The sequence below is a fragment of the Notothenia rossii genome (genome assembly GCF_949606895.1).
Source record: "Notothenia rossii genome assembly, chromosome: 7".
In the NCBI taxonomy this organism is placed as follows: Eukaryota; Metazoa; Chordata; class Actinopteri; order Perciformes; family Nototheniidae; genus Notothenia; species Notothenia rossii.
In genome coordinates this window covers 40,119,123-40,141,334 of record NC_136905.1, presented here as the reverse complement: position 1 = coordinate 40,141,334, position 22,212 = coordinate 40,119,123, and the positions used below count along the sequence as shown (strand labels likewise).

Here is a 22,212-nt window from a genome sequence, read left to right as displayed (position 1 = left end):
CCGTACACATGCTGCATCTTTTACCGCCTGGTAAACGTGAGGCGCGTCGCTCGGGCGCGTCGGCGGGTGCCAACTTTCAAGGCCGCTGAGGCAGATTGTTTTTAGGTGTTTATAAATATATTGTCCGTGGAACAGCAGTGTTTTCCCTTGAAAACGACGTTTCTGTCTCTGCTCTACCCACATAATCACACCAATGTGTGTATGACCACCAGACTCTGGGACAGTTTCATCCGACAGGCCATAAGACTGTTAAACACCTGAACTAAGAACATCCATAACATTCACCTGTGTGCAACTTACAAATTATGTATCACTTGTATACTCTTATGGCACTATTTTATTGTGTTTAGTTGCTCTATTGTATCTGTGTTATTGTGTTGCTCTGTTGGAGGAGCCTGTGACCTAAGATTTTCATCGACATAACTACCCTGTAGCTATGTACGCATGACAATAAAAGCCTTGAATCTTGAATAGACCTTAAAGGCTTTTATTTCCGATTAATACAATGACAACTAATATACAGTGATGCAAATTAGTCGCTTTTCGGCGCCTCCCACTTTTTTAACGCTGCTTTGGGTGACTTGTGTAATTCGTGGAGAACCGAAGAGTTTTCGTTCGTCAGTCCGTCCGTTAGTCCGTCCGACTGACGGACAACTTCTCACTTCAAAAAAGAAGGAGAAATCTAGATCGCAAAATAATTAAACAAGTGAGTGCCTGTTTTTCCTGGCCAAGGACAGGTTCCTTGAACACAACACGAGCGTAACGTGTCTTCACGTGGTTATTTCTCGTCGGAAACGAGTGTAGACTAGACTAGAGTGCTTACGGAGAGCACCGGAACGCCGCACCAGCTCTTCAAATATTGCAGTACCCATAAGGAGCCGTACATGCCGCGGTGTTTGCGTGGCTGTGTCTTTAGTTGTAAGCACAGTGGGGATCTGTTGTTATTAGCATCTGGTTAGCTAGCTATGCTAACGAATTTAAAGAGCTTTTTCTACAACCAGGTGGAAGAGAGCTCTCTCCTGAGAGGCTCAAATAACCTCAGCTCAGTGAGGTTAAGGCACACCTTGATATGATCATTATTATTAATGAGACATTAGAGATGAAATGAAAAACAGGTATAAAATGTATATGACAGTAACAAAAAAGTTGTTAAAAATAACAAGAATAGAGTTTAAAAGGGGAGTGCTTTGTAAAATATCCCAAAAGAAGAATCTGCTTACAGTTCTGTTTAATATGGGTGTTGAAAGATGTACCCATAGATCTCCTCATGTTGCTCTCAAAGTGCACCAGATTGATGCTTTTAACTTCAATATTTAAAAAAAAAATCTTCCCGGGGGAGCATGCCCCCAGACCCCCCTAGAGGAGGTTAGGTCCCCCCAACTTAAATCATGTTCACATGGATACTAAATACATTTGCACACATCTTGTGTCCATATATTTCTGTTTTGGTGGTCATGCCACACTGTGCACATGCATGAATGAATGCGCGAGTCATGGCAAGATATCTGGATTAAGAGGTTGCTTTTTCTTTGCACAGCATGAAAGAAAGGCCAAATGAATTGGCTGTGATTTTAGTTTTTTTAAGCAGAGGTTGAGTTCAATCATTTGTACGACCCTCGGAGGATGTTGTAAACATTGAAAGGAAAAAGGTTCCACACCCCTGCTGTAAATAATAATAAAAACCCTTGATTTATAACTTAACATCTCTGTCTCCTATTGATCTGAGTATATTATAAAGAATAGCCAGTTAATTGAAGCATTATAGCACAGGCCTTTGTCAGATGGTATATTACGCTGTTTTTTTTCCTGCTTCGAATAGTTCTCTCTTTTTTCACCATACCTGTGTTTGCATCCCTGAATATAACTGTGTAACACTTGTACACATGTCAATCGAGATGTGTAGAAAATTGAAGTATTTTTTTCTTCACACGCTTTTAAATTCCATGGACAATGACAAGTATGCTACTGTAATATTGAGCTACAACTTGATGAACTAACGTTACTAAATGTTGGATGAATGTTTAAGTTTACATATTTCTAACTATCACGCTAATGTTTTTAGCTTGCTATGCTGTTGATTAGTACCCAATCTGTTTAAGGTGGGGAATATGAAATAATTTCCCTTGCTAGCAGACAGCTAGTCAGGCATACATATTGATGAACTTAATCTTGCTAGAAAAGGTTAATCAAAGTCTATGTTGTGTATGGGTCAATATCTAAAGCATTACAGGGCAGGTGAGGACACATGGCTGACACACTTCGGTATTGTAAGTTAAGAAGATAATTAATGTATTACTTCCAGCTCCGTCTAGTTTTGTCTTTCAGTAGAAAGACAACACTTTATTTATGATATATGACATATCGCTTTGAGCACCAGGAAAAGCGCTTTATAAATGTAATGTATTATTATTATCTTTTAATGAATATAAAATAAAATATCTGCTTTGTTTTGTAGTGCCAAAACAGTTTATCATGACACTTTCAACAAAGACATCATCCTTCTTCCGGGACCATCCAGCACTGCCGTCATAAAGCATCGAACAAAGCAACAGTTGCATGAACAAGGACATATATTGAATGGATTTGAATTCCAGAAATCCTGGGACCACAGGACTGTCACTGATCAAATTAGGGATGCCTTTGGAGAAAAACTCTCAGCTGATGTGAGATAAGCACTTTAATGCAATCATCCAGTCCCAGTCCAAACTGTGATATAGTGATTCTATACAAATGAAAAAAGGACCTAACCTATTAAGCCAGTTATTCATACTAGTACATTTGATTTTGTGGCATCACTTACGTTCGTTCTCATTTATTTTTCTGACTGCCATCATCAAAGAGGAAATGGAAAACAGACGGTCAGAGGATCCGTTTCAATCTGTCTTGTGCATTTTTTTACCTTTTGTCATTTTACCCACTGCTTTTCAGCCTAGAGCTTCTTATGGCATGTGGCAACAGATTGATCAAGCCAAAACTGCGTGCTGGACAGGAACTGGATGCAAATCTCATACATAAAGTGTATAAATCGAAAGCCCTATACATCAGACCATCAAAGTCAATTTTGGTATGTGATATCACATTTGAATTAACCTGCAGAACATTGTAAAAATAATAACCCATAATCGGTGTATAAACATGCCTGAAGATTAAATGTTGTCAGTTACCTCTGACATTTGAAATGTATGTTCTTCTTGAACTTTAATTTCAGCTTTGTAGTCATGAAAATGTTTACTAGCTATGTGTTTATTTATTTTTGTACTTCTATAGACTAATGCAGAGTTAGAATGCCTGTTTTAAATGTTATATCCAAGCATAGAAAATTGACTTAATTGGCAGCTGCCTAGTTGGACTAACAGAGCTAATAATAGAAGGGGATACTGGTACTCGTCGGGAGATGTCACTTTTAAAGCATGGACAGTAAAAGCAATTGTTAGCAATATAATCATTAATCCAAGTGTTTCCAGATACTCTTCAGTGTACAGTGGAAATGTAGTATATCTGAAAATTATTTGTATGTCTTTCCAAGGATGAGGTTACAGGCTATAGCAGTGAGGACAACATTTGTACGGAAAACACTGGTTCAGCAAGGCAGCTGCGCTCCTCATTTCAACCACGAGATAGACAATCAAATGCGTCTTCAGACAGTTTCAACAGTCCAATGACTGCCTCCCCACCAAACTGTACTTCTGCAGTTCAACCTTTTGCCTCATCACTTGGGTGTGGAACGTCATTCACTCAAACTCCTGCCTTGACCTACCAAAGCAGTATTTCACCCTACCACAGCAGCACATCAGCGAGCAGTTATTCTACTCAACTGCCAGTATGCTCGCTGGAAAGCTACCCTTCCAGCAGTCAGCCTTCTACATCATCATTTGGAGGAACAACTTCTGTTGATCCAGCTCCGGGCAGCACTCCAGCAAGCCATTGTCCTGTGTTACCCTCTACCTCAACACACCACCAATCTGCAATCTATGATAGCTACCTTACAATAATGTCTGCATTGTCTGACGAGTCTTCTGATGAGGAATTGAACCAGGCTATACTAGCAAGCCTGCAGAGTGAAATGTTAGTACAAAAAAGATCTCGGAGGGCTTGCAAAAAACACTGGTCGGTGTACAAAAAGTACATGTCAACACTGTTTTTTTAAATTACTCACTGTCGGAGGGTAGACACAGTTCCGCACTGTAGGTTTAACCATGTGGTATTAAATAATGATAAATTACATCAAGATTTATGACATAATTTATGACATTATGTGCGGATATTTGAATCCCCTGTGCGTTAGAGCTCTATTGTTGTCCAAAAACTATTAAAAACACAGTAAGTCACACCGCTCCACTGAGTGGCACATTCCTTCATCCCTGGTGCGAGCGACTACTTTAGTTTGTTTAGAAATGGCTCCTCAAGACTAATAACAGCAATAAGATTGTTACTCTCAAGAGAGAGGTTACTTGAATGGCAGATGCCACTGAGCATTCTCAGGAACGCAGTTTAGTTTGCAAGCTTATGATACATATCACCACCTATTGACTTTCTACTATACTAGTATACTTTGTACGTGACAATTATGTACTGAAGTTCAAAATTGTCAATGATCATGAACAACACACACACATAATGCCACTTGCTCAAAACTAGTGTGTGTGCCCTAACTTTTATTTATCTTGCTACTTCCAGTATGGCTACGGGATGTTTGATGCCGGTGAGAGATATTTTGCAAGATCTTGCAACAAAAATAAATTATCAGAAGAAATGCAAGTTCAACATCAACCGATCCACAGTCCTGGATGGAGCCATCAGGGGTTTTAAACGAGGGACATACGATCCATGTCACACTATTTCTGTCAGGTTTTCTGATGATATGGGAGTACCTGAAGAGGCTGTGGACTTGGGTGGACCAAGAAGAGAGTTTCTAAGACTTCTAATGGAAGCTTTGCCCAAATCTCCGATGTTTGAGGGAGAAGAAGGCAAACTGAACTTGGCCTTTGACAGTAGTGGTATGTATTGATTGTAATCTCACATGATAAACTCCAGATAACCATTTATTACATGTATGTCACTGTTTTATATGATCTTAAAGGCATTTTTCAAGTCTCTATACGCATGCATTGTCAAATATATAATAATTTTCATTTCTTCTAGCCATGAGAGAGGACCGGTACTTTATTGCAGGCAGGGCCATTGCAGTAAGCCTTGTACATGGCGGTTCTCCCGCAGGCTTTCTGTCCCCAACTCTCTTCTCTTGCCTTGTTGATGGCCCAGAATTGGCTAAGCCAGTGTTGGAAGATGTTGCGGATATTGACCTGCACGAAAAAATTAAGAGGGTCATTTATTTTCCTCAGTTTTAGACTATGTTGTGCTGTAAGTGTGTCTGTTTCTACACTAGTAGCTAGTGCAGAGGGGAATATGTTCAAATGTTGGCGCTTTCAAATGTTGTTTTTTTGTATTTATTGGAAGGTCACGGAGGGTAAATCATTGGAAGATCTGCTAGCAACAACAGAACCACTTGAGGAGTATTTGGCCAATGCTGACTGCCTGAGGCCGCTGCGGAGGTTGGAAGACAAGAATCTGCTTGTAGATGACATCCTGATGTTCCAAGTGATACACAGAGTGCGTGGTCCTTTTGAGAGGTACATTTTTATCCTCAGTTTTTTGCCTCTCCAATAAGGAATTGAAACCCATGAAGATTGCATTGTGTTCAGGGTTTTCTGTCGGCCATTTCTGTTGAAGTGTATGCGATAATTTCCCGACTAAACCGCACCGTATATAAGCCACATGACAGTATTATGTTACATCATCGTGTCACATAGGCTAAAACTAAATGCCAGGTGGTTGTGGTGCGAGCGCTTCTAGCCATTTAAAAGTTGTTGTACAAAGTAGTTGTGGGCTTGGGTTTTGTGTTAGAGCAATAATACTGTAAACCCTCCCCGCATGCCTACATACACACATGTATTTTTCTCCTGTTTGAACAGCATCTAAGCAAGTCATTTTTCCTTGCCATGACGTTTAAAAAGGACTACATGTGAAGATGTAAAAGCTTCTTTAGTTCAAACTTAAGTTGCCAATCAAAACACTTTAAAAAGCAAGTGTGATTTTTACTCAGATTTCGGGATGGACTGAGAACACTTGGTGTGCTGGACAAAATCCAAGCTCACCCGGAGAGTTTTCGCCCCCTTCTATGCTGGTCTCCTACAAACCTCACAGCTGACCTGCTTGACAGCCTCTTCACCATCCGCCTATCTACAGTTGGCAGCAATAGAAGGAGTGCTGAAGAAGTTGTTGTTCCTTTCTGGAGAGACTACCTAACAGATGCAGAAGGTTAATGTATAATTGTTTAAAGCGTTTCTTGTATGAACTGAAATATCTCCTCGCTTGTAATTAACAATGCACTGCATCTTGACATTGTATCAGTTAAGTGCAGTGTTCATTTTGTTTGTTTGTGTTCTTTTTAATTTCCGATGTATTGACTTTTCTCTAGATCAAGAGGGAACACAGAAGCTGAGGACAATTCTTGCCTTTGCCACTGGAGCCAATACTGTTCCACCAATTGGCTTTGATCCACCACCTTCAATTGAATTTCTTCACCAAAATTATGACTCAGGAACCACTTTTAAACTTCCCATTGCAAACACCTGCATCAACTGTTTGAAGTTGCCACTGCACAGCTCTTACATAGACTTCCAGGAAAATATGGATTTTGCACTGGGAAATACCCAGGGTTTCGGCATAGCTTAATTCATGGGCAGGCCTCCATCTCAGTATTCTGTTTAAAGGTCAAGTTCACACTCAAATAAATACATTTTAGTTCAAAAAATCCCAAACAGTTATTGACACGTTTTTATTGTGGATATCATTCCACAGTGTTTTGCTGGGAACATCTTTTAAAGTACAGTTCAGATTTTGAGAAAGTTCAATAAAGGCAAATTCAACTTTATTGAGTAAACTTCAATTGGCTTTGGAACTTGGTTCTGTATTTTTAGCCAGGAATAGGTTGCCAGTCATTTTGCAATCAAAGTTTTAAAAAGAAAAAGGTTTTATAAAGATGTACAATTGTTAGGTTACTGTTTAGGTTCATGGTTGCAGTTTTCTTCCAATTAATGGATCCTTGCTGTGTATAGGATGTTAAGACCTTTATGTGCATTTGTGAGCTCAAACCTCCATGTTTAACATTTCCAGCCATATGTCTTACTTTAAATATTCAAAGAAATTGTTACCAAAAGTAGTGAAACACGTGTGAATTGAAACCACATTTTATTAAAGCTTTTGGCTCTGGAGAACTTAATAAATTGACTGAAGTATTAATTATTTTAACATTTTATGTCCTTTGTCAAATACAATGATACAGCATCAGTGGAATATCTGAGAAGTCAGTAGGAGCACAAGAAGCAACACAAAATCAGCACACCATAGAACAGAAGAGGACAAAAGCTGAACTTTTTTTCCCATTACTCCACTGAAATAAACGCTTTTTCTTTTTAAGCAGTGTATGTTAAAACTCACAATATGTTTAAGTGTCTGTGAAATAGATTGTCGGTGTGTTTTGCTTTGCTTTACACTGCTAAAGGCCGTACATATCCTGTGTGGACCTTTTCTATTGATGTGAATGTGCTCTTAAATAGGCCTATCTGTCGAGGGGGGTTTTGTTTCTTTTTGGTACGCCATTTGGTTCTATGATTTTAGGTATGCCTTTCTTCAAGAAAATACACAATGTTGCAAAACAAATATATACCATGATTCCCATCATCTTCAAATGGATCAAAAGTCTGTTGAAGTGTATCCATTGTTGGGTCACTGATGGTAAGGTTAATAGATGGAACAACAACAACATTGTTAGTCTGTAACTCTGGGAGTGGTCTGTTGTCATCAACACCAAAGCCACTGTCTATATCATAAATACCATTCATACTTGGGTTATGCGTTCCTGCATTGTTGACTATGCCTCTTTGCCACAGCTGAAGAGGAGTTTGCCCCCGTTCTGTTGAAAGACCATGGTTATTCCACTGGTTCTGAAACTCAGTGGCAGCCCTTTGAACCCGTGGCAAATAAATATAGTGAAGACAAAATATATGGAGCTCATTAAGTGAATCTAATACACCGTGCTCCTCCATAAAGTTGAAAAGATTAACAAAATGAAATGAGACTACTCGATTTACCTCTGCCCATAATCTCTCAATTCTTTGGTTGTGCACACTGACCCGCCAGTAATTACACTATGTCTGTTTAATCCTCTTCTGTAAAGCATGAAACGGGCAACACCTGTGTTTTCCAGTCCATGATCACATCTCACCCTGGACCGTAGTCCAAAGTTCTGAACACCGTCAATGAATAGTGACAACACACTAGAGGCTCTGTTGTTGTCAAGACAACCAAGGTATATGATGGTTCGACTGAAACCATCAACACAGCCGTGGAACACCATTCTCCATCTCACAAGCTTGTGGTTTCCATCTATGTGCCTAAAAGAAATTAAAATCAGAGTAAATCATGAGTGGGAAAACTATAACTAGGCCAAGGTTAGATATGCATAAATAATTTAAAACTAAGAGAAACAATTCTTAATAATGACCTCTTGTGCTTTTGATGCTTAGTCCATTTTGCTGTACACTCAAAGCTGTGAATGCAGGACTTATACTTGTAATCAAGGGTTTACTTTTTACATTTACTTTCACTCAAAGAAAGGATATAAGTACTTAAGGATTGTAAGAAACTGACAACTGAGTTTGTGCTACTTGATTCAACCAAAGTTGTTCTATTGGGAATTTACTCACCATAATTGATTGGGGGTTGGAACACTGTAAATTCGTCGACGTATTGCATGGCGTCTTCTGAACGACCGTCCAATGGGGTCAACTTCTTGCAGACTCTGTCTAACACGCCACCTTTGAATGTGCAACCCACGTGACCTCAAGCTCCCATGCACATATCGTTCACCTGCATTTGTGGTGCACTGAAGAATTTCACCAACAACTCTGTTCAAGTTGTCATTGGATAGTGTTGCATATGTCAGTGGCTGAACGCCAAGCTGCTGTCTATGCCTGTAGAGAGTCCGACAGCTTACCCCTAAGCATGTTGCAATGCTTTGCCAGTTCATTCCAAGGGATACCAAAGGAGATATTTGCTCTCCTAAAATGCTGTATCGAGGTCTGCCTTGATGTCTATTCATGACAGGTGGAGGCAACAGTGCTAAACTATTCTAAGACCTGGTTCTTTGTCTGGTTTCATAAGCTGTCAGCAAAAAATGAAGACATCCATGCAAGGACTCTAATGTATTGAATACCTCTCTTGAATCTTCAGCAAATCTTGAGATTGACAGAAATCCAGATAAGGTTTCAATGTGGTCACGAAGTTCTCCATACATCCTCTCATGAACAAAATAATCTGTACCTTCTCTTTGTATTCGTTCAATACATTCCAAGATATTATTAAAATAATGTCTAATTTGATTTTCATTGCTACTTACTCCCAAAATGAAAAACTGTACTTGCAAAGAAAACAGGATGACTTTGAATAGCATCATTGTATTGTATAGCTATTTAAAATCAGGTTAGGATAAGCTGAGCAAGTCACGCATGTGTATTTTCTGGTTTGAGAGTGACTTCCTTCTTAAGGCGGGACTTCCTGTGTCAGTAGGTAATGGATACCAAAACGGATGAGACCAAATACATGCGAGTGTCAAGTATGTGTGTAAGTGACAATGTATGTATTTGAGAATATGATATATGTTTATACATGTGAGAATATAAATATATATATATATATATATATATATATATATATATATATATGTAAAAGTTAGAACTTTTTTATGTGAGAGTAATATATGTGTGGAGGACGTGTATGGAGGTTATTCCCTATCTTTATTCAAGAGCGTGGTCTTTACATTTGAGAGCATAATTTATTGATTTCACGTTCAGATGTATTTATTTCCCTCAAACCCTGTCCTCAAATAGTCAACAACCCTGTGAAAATCCCTCAACCAATAGGAGGCCAGGTGTCCTTGCGGGTGCGTTCGCTTTACTTATTAGAGCGTCCCGTAAGGGCGGTTACTCTTTGGTTTATAAACTCCCGCCCTCCACGGCTTTATTGCATGTACTTCACTTGTTTCATTTACAACTTTTGGGGTAAAAAAGCACAGTTAAGTTATATATATATATATATATATATACCAGCACAATCCGTGTATATATCGACTAGGGATCATTTGTTTTTCGGAAGTAAAGTAAACGGAAGAGCGTCTGGGAGGCGTTTTTGCTTTTTACCTTACTAAATGGTCTCGTCTCCATTTATCCATTTATTTTATTGTATATCCTTGAGGCTGGGGAAGATATATCAGCATGTAGTTCAACATGCAAATGTTCTAATGTACAACTTTACAAGTAAGTATAAGTATGGACAAGTAAATACAATAAGTTTAATAGGAGGATGTGGATTTATTGTTAGATTAACATTAACATGCTTATTGTAGTTGTAAGTGCACTGCCTTGCGGCCTGTAGCACCGTCCTTGATGGAGCATATGTGTGGACTGGACCTGCATTTTACAGGAAAGGAGTGAGCAGAGAGTAGAGTAGTTGTTGATTCTTGTTCTGTTTTCTGTGAATATCTGCTTCACCCTCTCAGACTTTGAGTTGCGCGCGCTACTAAAGAGACGTGTTACCATGGAAACCAAACAATGGTGTAGCTGTATTAAAGTCCGAGTGGAAACAGTCGTGTGTAAATCTGATTTTGTCAGAAATCGGGAGAAATGCGGGAGAAATATGACCCCGGGAGGAAACTGGGAGAGGGCAATGAAATCGGGAGTCTCCCGCGAAATCGGGAGGGTTGACAAGTATGACCCACACCGAACCCAGATGACTGGTTTCAGGGCCAGGATAACTAAGTCCACGTCTGAAAAAATAACCAGCTCACTGGATTGCACTCGACTGTAGACCACTTGGAGTGGTAGAAGATAAGGGGCTGCAAAAGGTACTACAGATTGAATCGTCTGACACAATATATGAGCTGCCATGCAGAAAGACAGTGACAAAAAGAATCCAGCAGCTTTATGACAATGAAAAGGAAGATAAAGAGAATTTATTGGAGAAAGCCGGATGTGTTGCCCTGACTGGGGATCATTGGACATCGGTAAGCAATTCAAATTACCTCTGTGTGACGGCACACTTTATTGACATCTTCTCACTGTTCTCAGGTCAAATATTTATATGTGATTAAAAATGCGATTAATTTTGATTAATTAATTACAAAACCTCTAATTAATTAGATTAATTGTTTTAATCGAGTCCCGGCCCTAATTTCAATGTTGATGAACTTCATACTGTTCATTCATAATCTGATTGTCTTTGTAGCTCACTGTTGAAATAAAAAAAAACATTACAATTGACCTTTCGCAAAGCCACGCCCCTAAATGCCCGTTGTCCAACATATTCGATCACGTGCGCGGCTCCCTGTGGAAGTCGGACAAGCTTAGCGTTCAAATTCATTGCGAAAATGGTGAAGCGTTTTGCTTATGGTCTTTGCAAATCGGATAGCAGATATCCCATAAGCTTAGAGGGGGGGGGGGGGTGATATTTTACCCGTTTCCTAAACCCAAAACCCGAGATGCCGCCAGTGGATAAACAAATGCGGCAGTCCCCATGCCCAGCTGAATATGGCGAATATCAACTAACACAAATACGTTTGCTCTAAGGTAAATACGTGCTAACGTAGCTAGCTAGCAAAGATTACATTCACAAATTAACTAACTAATTTAATTAACTAATTTCACTAATTAACGTTAGCTAAAGTCACACGACTACAGCTGTAAACTGTGTGCTTATAGGTCGTTTTGACCATGTATATCACTTGATGCATAATAATGTCTGAACAGCTGAGCTCCGTTATTAGTCTACCTGTGGTCAAAGTACAAACAAGAAAGCCAACAGGCAATCATTCATTTATATTTCGCTTTAATCTTTGTAGCATTTTGTTAATGGAAAGCCTACTGCCGACTTCCCTAATCCTGCTGCACAAGTGGGCACCCCGACCCCCACAAAGGAACAACAAGGTGGATGCAGAAAGCCACCAAGGAAACGGTAGTTAACTTTAGACAAACTACAACATTTAATGCCTCTTGTGATTGTATTGTTTTATTCCAAAATAATAATAATAATTCCGTCGAATTTGACATACAGCTCATGTGGTTTTTCACTCTTGCACTGCGACCTGTATGCAAGTGCCTCTATTGATGTTGTGCCTCCCTCTTTTCTAATGTTTATACTGTGGATATAACCCTCCATAGCGTATTGTAGCCCCTTTTGTCGGGACCTGGAGGATATTGCTGCGTTATTGCTCCAAAATGAGTCTGTTAAGGCGACTCCGACGTTACGGAGACCCTCCATTATGGCTTTGTTTAACGCATCTGGCTCTCAGCTTGTCGGACTAGCAACAGTAACCAAGGGGGGGCGTGGCTTTGCGAAAGGTCAATTACAAAATCATTATATATACAGCCCCTAAACACACAAACACACCGCTTTCATATATAACACACTTGTTCTGCAATAATATGTTTTATGTTTCCTGTAATTTTTGTTAGGAAAGGACATGCCGGAAAGACTCAACATTTTCTCCTTCTCTGAGGATCAAGAAGAACATCCAAGAGGAAAATTAAAAGCTGACGCTATGAGATTTTAAGACCAGTACACTAAGAAACTACTTTTATTGTAAAAACAGTCAGCTGATCGAATGCACCTATTTCCACATCTACACTCCATCAGCTAATTATTTCTATTTGCCTCGCTTTATGAGCTTCACATCACTTGTGCCTTGTACCGCAGAGTTTGCAACGTCACAAATAAATAGGGCCAATCTTCAGTCAGATGTGAATGTGTAATCTAACATTTTCAGTAAGAATAATGGACAAAAGGAGTGCAAATAAAAATACAATTTATTGAAATGTGAACCAAAAGTTAATCAAATGTTTTAAATTAAACGCACATATGGACAGAAGGTGTAAACCTATTAAATGTATAAGTAAACACATTTAGTCAAATAAAGTGACAGACTAGGCCTGTGCAGTTGGTATCAGCTTTGCCCGGCATGGGCTCCTCAATCAGTCCCTCCCCCCAGTCCCCCTCGCAGAGGAAAGACCCTCAGTCCTCTCCAAACCAACAGACAGGACGTCCATCACACGGAGGTTTCTCCCTGAAGTCTCTGCAGCTCTATGGACACCACGCTGTCTCAATCCGTCCACACTGAATATGAGAGGGGGAAAATGAAAATAACAAATGCTTTAGACCAGGGGTTTTCAAAGTGTGGGTAGGTGAGCCTCCCCTCAGAGAACATAAGAACAGCCGCGCCCCCCCTCCCAATTATTATTGCTGTTATTATTATTATTATTATTATTATTATTATTATTATTATTATTATTATTATTGTTGTTGTTGCTATAATGCAGAGGTATTCAATTGCATTTCAAAGAGGTCCAGTAAGAGAAAATGTAATTAAATGCTCTGTTTTCGCTGTCCACCTTCCGCCATTTGAAATTACTCCGACTGTTTCTCTCCTCTTGTCTCGTCTCTGTGTGTGTTTGAATCTATCGTGCTGACTGCACCGATTTGATTGGCTGAGTAGCGTCACCTCCTTAAAACATTAAACAATAACTTTTTTAAACCTTTTTATTTTTATGTTTTAAACATATTGTATAAAACTCCCCCACTACTTGGACTATTCCTTGCACCCCTCTAGAATAAGCCCGAATGGTCTCAACCATATTGCATCAGTAACGTGCACTTGTTATTATAACAAGATCGCAAGGACGCTGGTAGCGATCAGAAAATTGAGTGTTGTTCAGTTTGTGTGTGGTGGAACATGCGTGTCCGTGCATGAAAATATACCACACACCCAATTACAATTGCATGTTCAATTCACTACCCTGGAAGTTAATACAGTTGTTAAAGTTGGAACAGCCTGTGGACAGCCGTTCTTCCTTGCATGTCAGTCGCCGACACCTTCTTACAGAGGACAGGCACATCTAGCTGCAGCACGACCTGTATATTTCCGCAAGCCGTGTTCTCAAGATTTTTTTTTTTTTAACAATTTCAACATGGTGGATAAATCCTTATATGCTCCCGGCAACACACTGAACGTCAACTTTGCCTCCTTATTACACTCACCCCTACTTTAGTGGGAACAATGAGTCTGCGTCTTTGATGCACAGAGGAATTAACGCAATCATCCTCTGGCTGCGGAAAACCTGCACTCACACAGGTAGGTGGAGGTGAAGGGAATGAGCACTTTTACAGCCTTTTTGGCGAGGTGGGGGAACTCGGTCTCCACAGACAGCCATAAGTGGGCAAGTGTCACTTTACTCATCTTTTTCTCGTTCTTTTTTGTCTCACGCTGCGCCTCCCCTGAAGTTCTCTGGCGCCCCCCAGGGGAGGTGCGCCACATACTTTGAAAACCGCTGGTCCAGAGAATTCACATCACATGTCACAGCAGCCAGAGGTTCGGACTGCACGGGAGAGTTGCCAGATCAATTCTGAAGAACTCTACCCTAGACCCATGTATTTAGCTAGTTCAGAGAGAATAATCAACATTGTGCATAACAATATATAATCATAACACCTCTATCAGCTGACGCCAACAGGCATGAACAGGGAGACAAAACACTGAGAGCACAGCAGCCAACGTTACAGGTGCGTGTGCTCAGTCAGGACAGTTTTAACTGATAAACTGGGTCAAAGTTATGGACCTTGGAAAATATTTCCCAAACAGTGATGACTTCCAAAGAGAAAAGCATGCACACTCGGAATAAAGTATTATTGTATTTGCTTGGCACTTCCGGGTATTTCTCCACTAGTTCTCCATGTTCACAATACTGTGTAACTGTCACGTTTGAATGGACGAAATCGTGACATCTTCACGTCTCCCAGCATGCTAAATCGTCACATGTTCACGTCTTGCCCTGATACCGGGTTGAATACAGCAGTGTTATCTAATCCTGACCCTCAGTGTATATTTTTGTGTATTTTGTAGTTAAAAAAGGTATAAAGCCCACATCTGAAGGCATAAAATGTTTTTATACCTTAAAGATCTCCTACCATCAAACAATCAATTATTCAAAATACTTGAGCGTGGAGTCCCAAATGTTCTCAGAATCTACACCTGAAAGAGGCTTCTGCCGGACAGAGGTGAGCAATAAACTTTGTCCTATAAGATCTGTCGTTTTTGGAAAGTTCCTGACCCTGACCAGCTATGGGTGTCCCTATAAGTTAATTTCTTAATAGATATCAATAGCAATGAGGAAAAAAAACAGCCTTCAAAGTTGGGTTGTTGTCTTCGGGTCAAATCGGACAGATTTACTAGTTGTATCAATCATAACTTGTATCAATCACGACTGTATTGAACAATATGGTGAGTGCCTTACTAACACTGTAAATGAGGAAACAGATGTTTATAAACAAACACTTTTTTAATTTTTTTTATTTCAAATATATTTATATATGATTTATTTATGAGATTTTTTAAATGAACTAGTTCGACAACAGAACTTCATAATTTACAACACAACAACGAAGATTTAGGACACTGTCATGTTTATATTCATGTGCGGTTCCCAGGATGATGGCCAGGTCTTTTTGCTGAAAGAAAAACAAGGCAAAAAAAAAACAGTTAGACCTTTTTTTTCAATTTCTGAAATATGTTGAGTATACAAAATCCTTTCAAATGTCTTCTCAACCCTAAGAAGGGCCATACACATAACGGTCTGTTTTCAAATCCTGGATGCTAGGCCTGTCGGTCGGGCCCATAGACTGTATATATATAAATGGACGTAGGGTCCATGACGTCACCCATAGGATTCTGCAGAGTTGCCGAGAAGCCCTTAGTAGGCGGAGTCGGCCACTAGCGGCTCGACAGTGACGTCAGAGTTCAACTCCCGCCTACTCCAGCCTGCTTCAAATAAGGGCAAAGAGGCGGAGCCGAGGCGGGACCTGCTGCCACCGAGCTGAAAGTTCCAGAGCTAGCTGAAGCTACCAAGCTAAGCTAACATGCTCCCCATCTGCACACTGCCGTGGCATTTTACGTTTCTAAGGTAAGCGGACATGAAACTATTCAGCAAAACTATAAATAATAATCTAAGTTATTGAGTTTTTAGCATAATACTTCAGAATTTCAAAATCCCTTAACGTTTGTATGCATTTGTGCTAAATTCAACACTGGAATCAAGCAAATATTAATATGTTTGCATGACATTAGTTATTTATATTTTGATATCACTTAATTATACGTTTAATACATTTAAGTCAAGCTAAGGTACATGTGATGGTAGCTAGTTAGTGCTCTTACCTGTGAGGCCTCCTCCAAACAGCATAATAACCAGACTGTATCATTTAAACTAAGTACCACTTCTAGATCCTTGACTTTAGACAAACAATTCAAAAGACAACATGTATTTAAAGACCAATCTTTATTTGAATGTGCCTCTTAACCTGATATATTATTTATACAGTAATATTATTGACAATCTAAAAAAACTGAGCAACTCAACAGTCAACTTTATGTTTCTTATTGTCTAAAGCATTTGTTATTTTCATTTTCCCTCTCTCATATTCAGTGTGGACGGATTGAGACAGCGTGGTGTCCAGAGAGCTGCAAAGACTTCAGGGAGAAACCTCCGTGTGATGGACGTCCTGTCTGTTGGTTTGGAGAGGACTGAGGGTCTTTCCTCTGCGAGGAGGACCAGGCCTGATGGAGGAGCCCATGCTCGGCAAAGCTGATACCAACTGCACAGGCCTAGTCCGTCACTTTATTTGACTAAATGTGTTTACTTATACATTTAATAGTTTTACACCTTCTGTCCATATGTGCGTTTTATTTAAAACATTTGATTAACTTTTGGTTCACATTTCAATAAATTGTATTTGTATTTTCACTCCTTTTGTCCATTATTCTTACTGAAAGTGTTAGATTACACATTCACATCTGACGGAAGATTTGCCCCATTTATTTGTGATATTGCAAACTCTGCGGTACAAGGCACAAGTGATGTGAAGCTCATAAAGCGAGGCAAATAAAAATAATCAGCTGATGGAGTGTAGATGTGGAAATAGATGCATTCGATCAGCTGACTGTTTTTACAATAAAAGTAGTTTCTTAGTGTACTGGTCTTAAAATCTCATAGCATCAGCTTTTAATTTTCCTCTTGGATGTTCTTCTTGACCCTCAGAGAAGGAGAACATGTTGTGTCTTTCAGGCATGTCCTTTCCTCACAAAAAATACAGGAAACATAAAACATATTATTGCAGAACAAGTGTGTTATTTATGAAAGCGGTGTGTTTGTGTGTTTAGGGGCTGTAGATATAATTATTTTGTAATGTTTTTTTTTATTTCAACAGTGAGCTACAAAGACAATCAGATTATGAATGAAGTTCATCAACATTGAAATATATGTTATCAAAATAATATTTAACTGTTATCAAAATGTAGTGCAACTGTAGAAGCTTGCTCTGTTGTCTCACTGAAAGACTAACTTTTACCACGTTTTTTAAACACAATATTGAGAGATAAATAGTAGCAGTTCTCACTATGTGTTAAATATATTTGCCTTCAATACATTAAATTAGAAAGCTGACATCTAAATGTAACTTTTTGCATGGAAAAACCCCTCAACTTCACTGGTGTGTAGGTGATCTAGTATTGTTTAATGGAATGTATATCAGTGTATTAAAGTCAATACTTCATTTATTTAAACCAATATCTTTCTTGATTCTTTATACAGTATGAAAAAAATAGTATTTGTACCTGTGCTGAAGTTCACTGCTGTGAGGAGTCCAGTTCTGTCTCTCACTCTCTGTTCCAGCCTGTCTGCATCACCTGGACACCTTAAACAAACAGATATATATGTAAAGTACCATGTGTACAAACAATATAACTGATTATCTTCTGTTGAACATGTTGGATTGTGTATTGTCCGAGTCAGGGTCCTTTTTATTCTACTGTAACTTTGGAAGTTGTGTTACCAATGCTTACTGTTTATTATTTGATACCAATTTGGTAATGCAATTAATAAAAACAACAATGTTTGGGTTTGTTCTTCAGATGACTGTGATGTTAACGTGTAAGCTCAATAATCAACTCCAGCTCAACCAACCATATTATAATATCTAAGTAATCATCTTGAAATATGACATGTCAAGGGGAGAACACTGAGGCATGAACTCAATTGCACGACTCAAAACTCAGACTCAGATAGCGTTTCAAAATAAAGACTTTACTGGAATTTGCACAGTAATAAAACAAGGAAAACAAAACCACTCTTTCGAGGAAAACTATAATGCGATCTATAGCATAGGTCCGTGAAAGGTCCGTGAAAAGGTCCGTGAGGTAAGCCGATACGTGGTCTTCGTGAGACAACGAACTGACAATTAACAGGAGGGAGCTAACACAATATATACACAGGTAAAGGGGACACAGTTGGAAACAATCAGGGCGGGGAAAATAATCAAGGACGCAGGAGACAGAAAAGGGGCGGGGAGCGTGGAGGCCTGAAATGAGAGGAAGAAATAATTAAGGGTATAGACATAAAGCACAAGACAAAGGGACATGACAACTCTAACATAAAGAATAAACTTTCACAATAAGTTTCTTGGACATGACAGTACCCCCCCTTCTAGGGACGGCTCCTGACGGCCCAGGCTCCTCTGAGTTGAGGCGGTCAAAATCCTCAATGAGGCTTTTGTCCACGATGAAGCGGGAAGGAATCCATTGCCGCTCCTCAGGACCATAACCCTTCCAGTCAACCAGTAACTGTCGCCCTCTACCCCTTTTCCGACTAGCCAATAGTGACTTGACCGTGTAAACCGGACCTCCATCGATCATCCGGGGGGGCGGGGGGGGTTTGACGGTGGGAACCATAGCGCTCTCCTTCAATGGTTTTAATTTCCCTACATGGAAGGTGGGATGTACCTTCATGGCCCTGGGAAGCCGTAGTCTCACTGAGACTGGGTTTATGACCTTGGTGATGGGAAAAGGACCCACAAACCGGGGAGCCAGTTTTCGGGAGAGTACGTGGAGGGGAAGGTCTCGTGTAGAGAGCCAGACTTTTTGGCCTGGCTGGTATACAGGGGCTGGTCGGCGTTTTCGGTCTGCTGCTCTCTTAACCAGTTGTGAATTCCTGCAGAGTATCTTCCTAGCCGCAGCCCACACGCGCCGACAACGCCTGACCAGAGCGTGGGCAGACGGGACCGTGACCTCCCTCTCCGTGGCTGGGAACAGTGGCGGCTGGTAGCCATAAACACAGTGAAACGGGGACAGGCCCGTGGCAGAAGTAGGGAGGATGTTGTGTGCATACTCAACCCAGGTGAGGTGCTCGCTCCAGGAGGATGGATTCTGGGACACCAGGCAGCGCAGGCAGGTCTCCAGTTCTTGATTTAGGCGCTCTGTCTGGCCGTTAGACTCCGGATGATATCCAGACGAGAGACTGACCGTGGCACCGATGAGGCTGCAGAACTCCTTCCAGAAGCGTGACACAAACTGGGGGCCCCGGTCGGAGACAATATCCTTAGGGAAACCATGAAGCCGAAACACATTCTGCATCATGACCTCCGCCGTTTCCTTAGCTGAGGGCATCTTTGGCAGAGCAATGAAATGTGTCATTTTGGAAAATCTGTCCACTACCGTGAGAACTGTGGTTTTACCTCTAGAGAGGGGCAGGCCAGTGACGAAGTCCATGGAGATCTCTGACCAGGGCCTGTTGGGAATAGGGAGTGGTTGTAATAACCCTATTCGCGACCTGGAAGAGGTCTTGTTTCGAGCGCAGATAGGGCACGCCTCCACATACTCCTTCACCTCCTTCTCCATGGATGTCCACCAGAAACGTTGTTTAACAATGAACATAGTTCTCTTGACTCCGGGGTGGCAGGTGAGCAGCGAAGTGTGAGCCCAGTGGATCACCTGTGGTCGCTCGGCCTCCTGAACAAAAATCCGGTTAGGCGGGCAACCCCTTGGTGCAGGAGCTCCAGCATTGGCACGTATTACCTCCTTTTCTACTGGCCAAGTCAGCGCTCCTACCACCCGGTTCAATGGGATGATGGGTTCCGGCTCCTTGGCTGCAGGCACAGGGTCAAACAGACGGGACAGAGCGTCAGGCTTGACATTCTGAGACCCCGGCCTGTAGGAAAGAACAAAGTCAAAACGGTTGAAAAACAAGGTCCACCTAGCCTGGCGGGAGTTCAGTCTTTTGGCCTTTCTGATGTACTCCAGGTTCTTGTGATCGGTCCAGACCACAAAAGGATGCTCGGCTCCCTCCAACCAATGCCTCCACTCTTCCAACGCTAACTTCACGGCCAGCAACTCACGGTTTCCCACGTCATAATTTCTCTCTGCCGGGGAGAGCTTCCTGGACAGGAAGGCGCAGGGGTGAAGTTTGTTGTCCTTCTGTTGTTGCTGGGAGAGGACCGCTCCCACCCCCTCGTTGGAGGCATCCACTTCCACCACGAACTGGCGAGTGGGATCCGGCATGGTAAGTATGGGGGCAGTGGTGAACATCTTTTTCAGCCGAGAAAAAGCCTCCTCAGCCTGAGGAGACCACACAAAAGGCACCTGAGGGGACGTGAGGACATGAAGAGGGGCTGCAATAGCGCTGAAGCTCCGCACAAAACGTCTGTAAAAATTAGCAAAGCCTAAAAACTGCTGCACTTTTTTGCGAGAGTCAGGGGTAGGCCAACAGGCTACTGCGCTAACCTTCTCTGGGTCCATCATGACCTGACCTGGGGAAATGATGAAGCCCAAAAAAGTGACTGTTTCCACATGAAATTCACACTTTTCAGCTTTGACAAACAACTTATTTTGGAGCAGTTTCTGTAGAACCAGGCGGACATGTTGTTTGTGGGTGTGAAGGTCAGGGGAGTAGATCAGAATGTCGTCCAGATAAACAAAAACGAAACGGTTCAGAAACTCCCTCAACACGTCGTTGATCATAGCCTGGAAGACTGCAGGAGCGTTTGACAATCCAAACGGCATGACCAGGTATTCATAATGTCCTGAAGGGGTGTTAAAACCCGTCTTCCATTCATCGCCCTCCCTGATCCTGACCAAATGATAGGCGTTCCGCAGGTCTAATTTGGTGAAAACCTTGGCTTCCTGAAGCTGCTCGAAAGCGGACGAGATGAGAGGGAGGGGGTACCGGTTTTTAACCGTAATGTCATTTAGAGGTGAGTAGTCGATACAGGGCCTAAGAGACCCATCCTTTTTGCCCACGAAAAAAAACCCTGCCCCTGCTGGGGATGAGGAATGACGAATAAGCCCTGTCTTGAGGGAGGCATCAATATAGTCCTTCATGGCCTCTTTCTCAGGTCCTGAAATTGCATAAAGTCGACCCTTAGGAATGGGAGACCCGGCAATCAAGTCAATAGCACAGTCATAGGAGCGGTGAGGAGGAAGAGCCAGAGCTTTGGACTTACTAAAAACTTCACTAAGGTCGTGGTAGCAGGAAGGAACTGAAAGTACATCCGGAAGATATATTTTTGGGACTGTATCCTGCCTAACACTCCCAGTGTTACATCCCCTGTCAATCTCTGCTACCTGCTTAAAACAGAGATCAATGCAATTCTTTCCCCACCCCTCCACCCTCCCAGATTGCCAATCTATGTGAGGGTTATGAAGTTTCAACCAGGGAAACCCCAAAATGAGTGGATGTTGGGCTGAGTTAAATAAGTGAAAAGACATTGTCTCATGGTGGTTATCATTACATCTTACTTCTAAAGGCTCCGTTTGGTGAGTCACTTTAAACAACAGCCGCCCATCGAGAGCACTCGCTTCAAGAGGCTGGGGTAGAGGTTTAGTTTTTATGTCCCATTTTTTAACTAAACCCCAATCCATAAGACTTTCGTCCGCCCCTGAGTCAATGAGAACACCATGAGTAACTACATTGTCTCTGATTTTTACCTGGATCTGGGTCAGGGTGCGAGGAGGAAAGTCAGAGGAAGAGATCCGGCTCACCAACGTACTCCTCTTCATTGGTGAGCCTCCTCTTTTACCGGACAAGCCGCTTGTGGGCGTCCGCGCTGCCCGCAGTAGAAACACAGACCTTCCTTGAATCGACGCTGACGTTCTGCCAGCGACAGCTTGGCGCGGCCCAACTGCATTGGCTCCTCCACGGAGCCAGGGGGCGCTGTTGTCCGGAACGCAGGTGGTGAGGGGTGACGGGGCCTCCAAGAAGAAGTAATATCCAGCGGCGA

General features: G+C 41.4%; 1 protein-coding gene and 2 long non-coding RNA genes across 5 annotated transcripts in view; 2 read left to right on the top strand and 1 right to left on the bottom strand.

Moving 5' to 3' along the window:
• LOC307047028 overlaps positions 1–22,212 on the bottom strand; it is a 415,414-nt gene that overhangs the window by 60,585 nt on the left and 332,617 nt on the right. The gene's annotated exons all lie outside the window — the stretch shown is intronic.
• Positions 4,378–8,112, top strand: LOC307013038 (G2/M phase-specific E3 ubiquitin-protein ligase). Of its 3 annotated transcripts, none has more exons than XR_013800829.1 (5): positions 4,378–4,997; positions 5,150–5,324; positions 5,458–5,630; positions 6,104–6,318; positions 6,479–8,112. XR_013800829.1 is itself a non-coding variant. In XM_079640272.1 (5 exons), exons 1-5 carry the CDS (start codon positions 4,679–4,681, stop codon positions 6,733–6,735), a joined length of 1,116 nt encoding a protein of 371 aa, XP_079496398.1. In that variant the 5' UTR covers positions 4,378–4,678; the 3' UTR covers positions 6,736–8,112. The 3 variants fall into 3 exon arrangements, 2 of the variants coding, with proteins under 2 accessions (XP_079496398.1, XP_079496397.1); XM_079640272.1 differs by having other exon boundaries at positions 5,173–5,324; XM_079640271.1 differs by having other exon boundaries at positions 5,143–5,324.
• LOC307047029 lies at positions 15,944–16,907 on the top strand. Its single transcript, XR_013810325.1, has 2 exons — positions 15,944–16,067; positions 16,590–16,907. It is a non-coding gene; the product is annotated as an uncharacterized lncRNA (long non-coding RNA).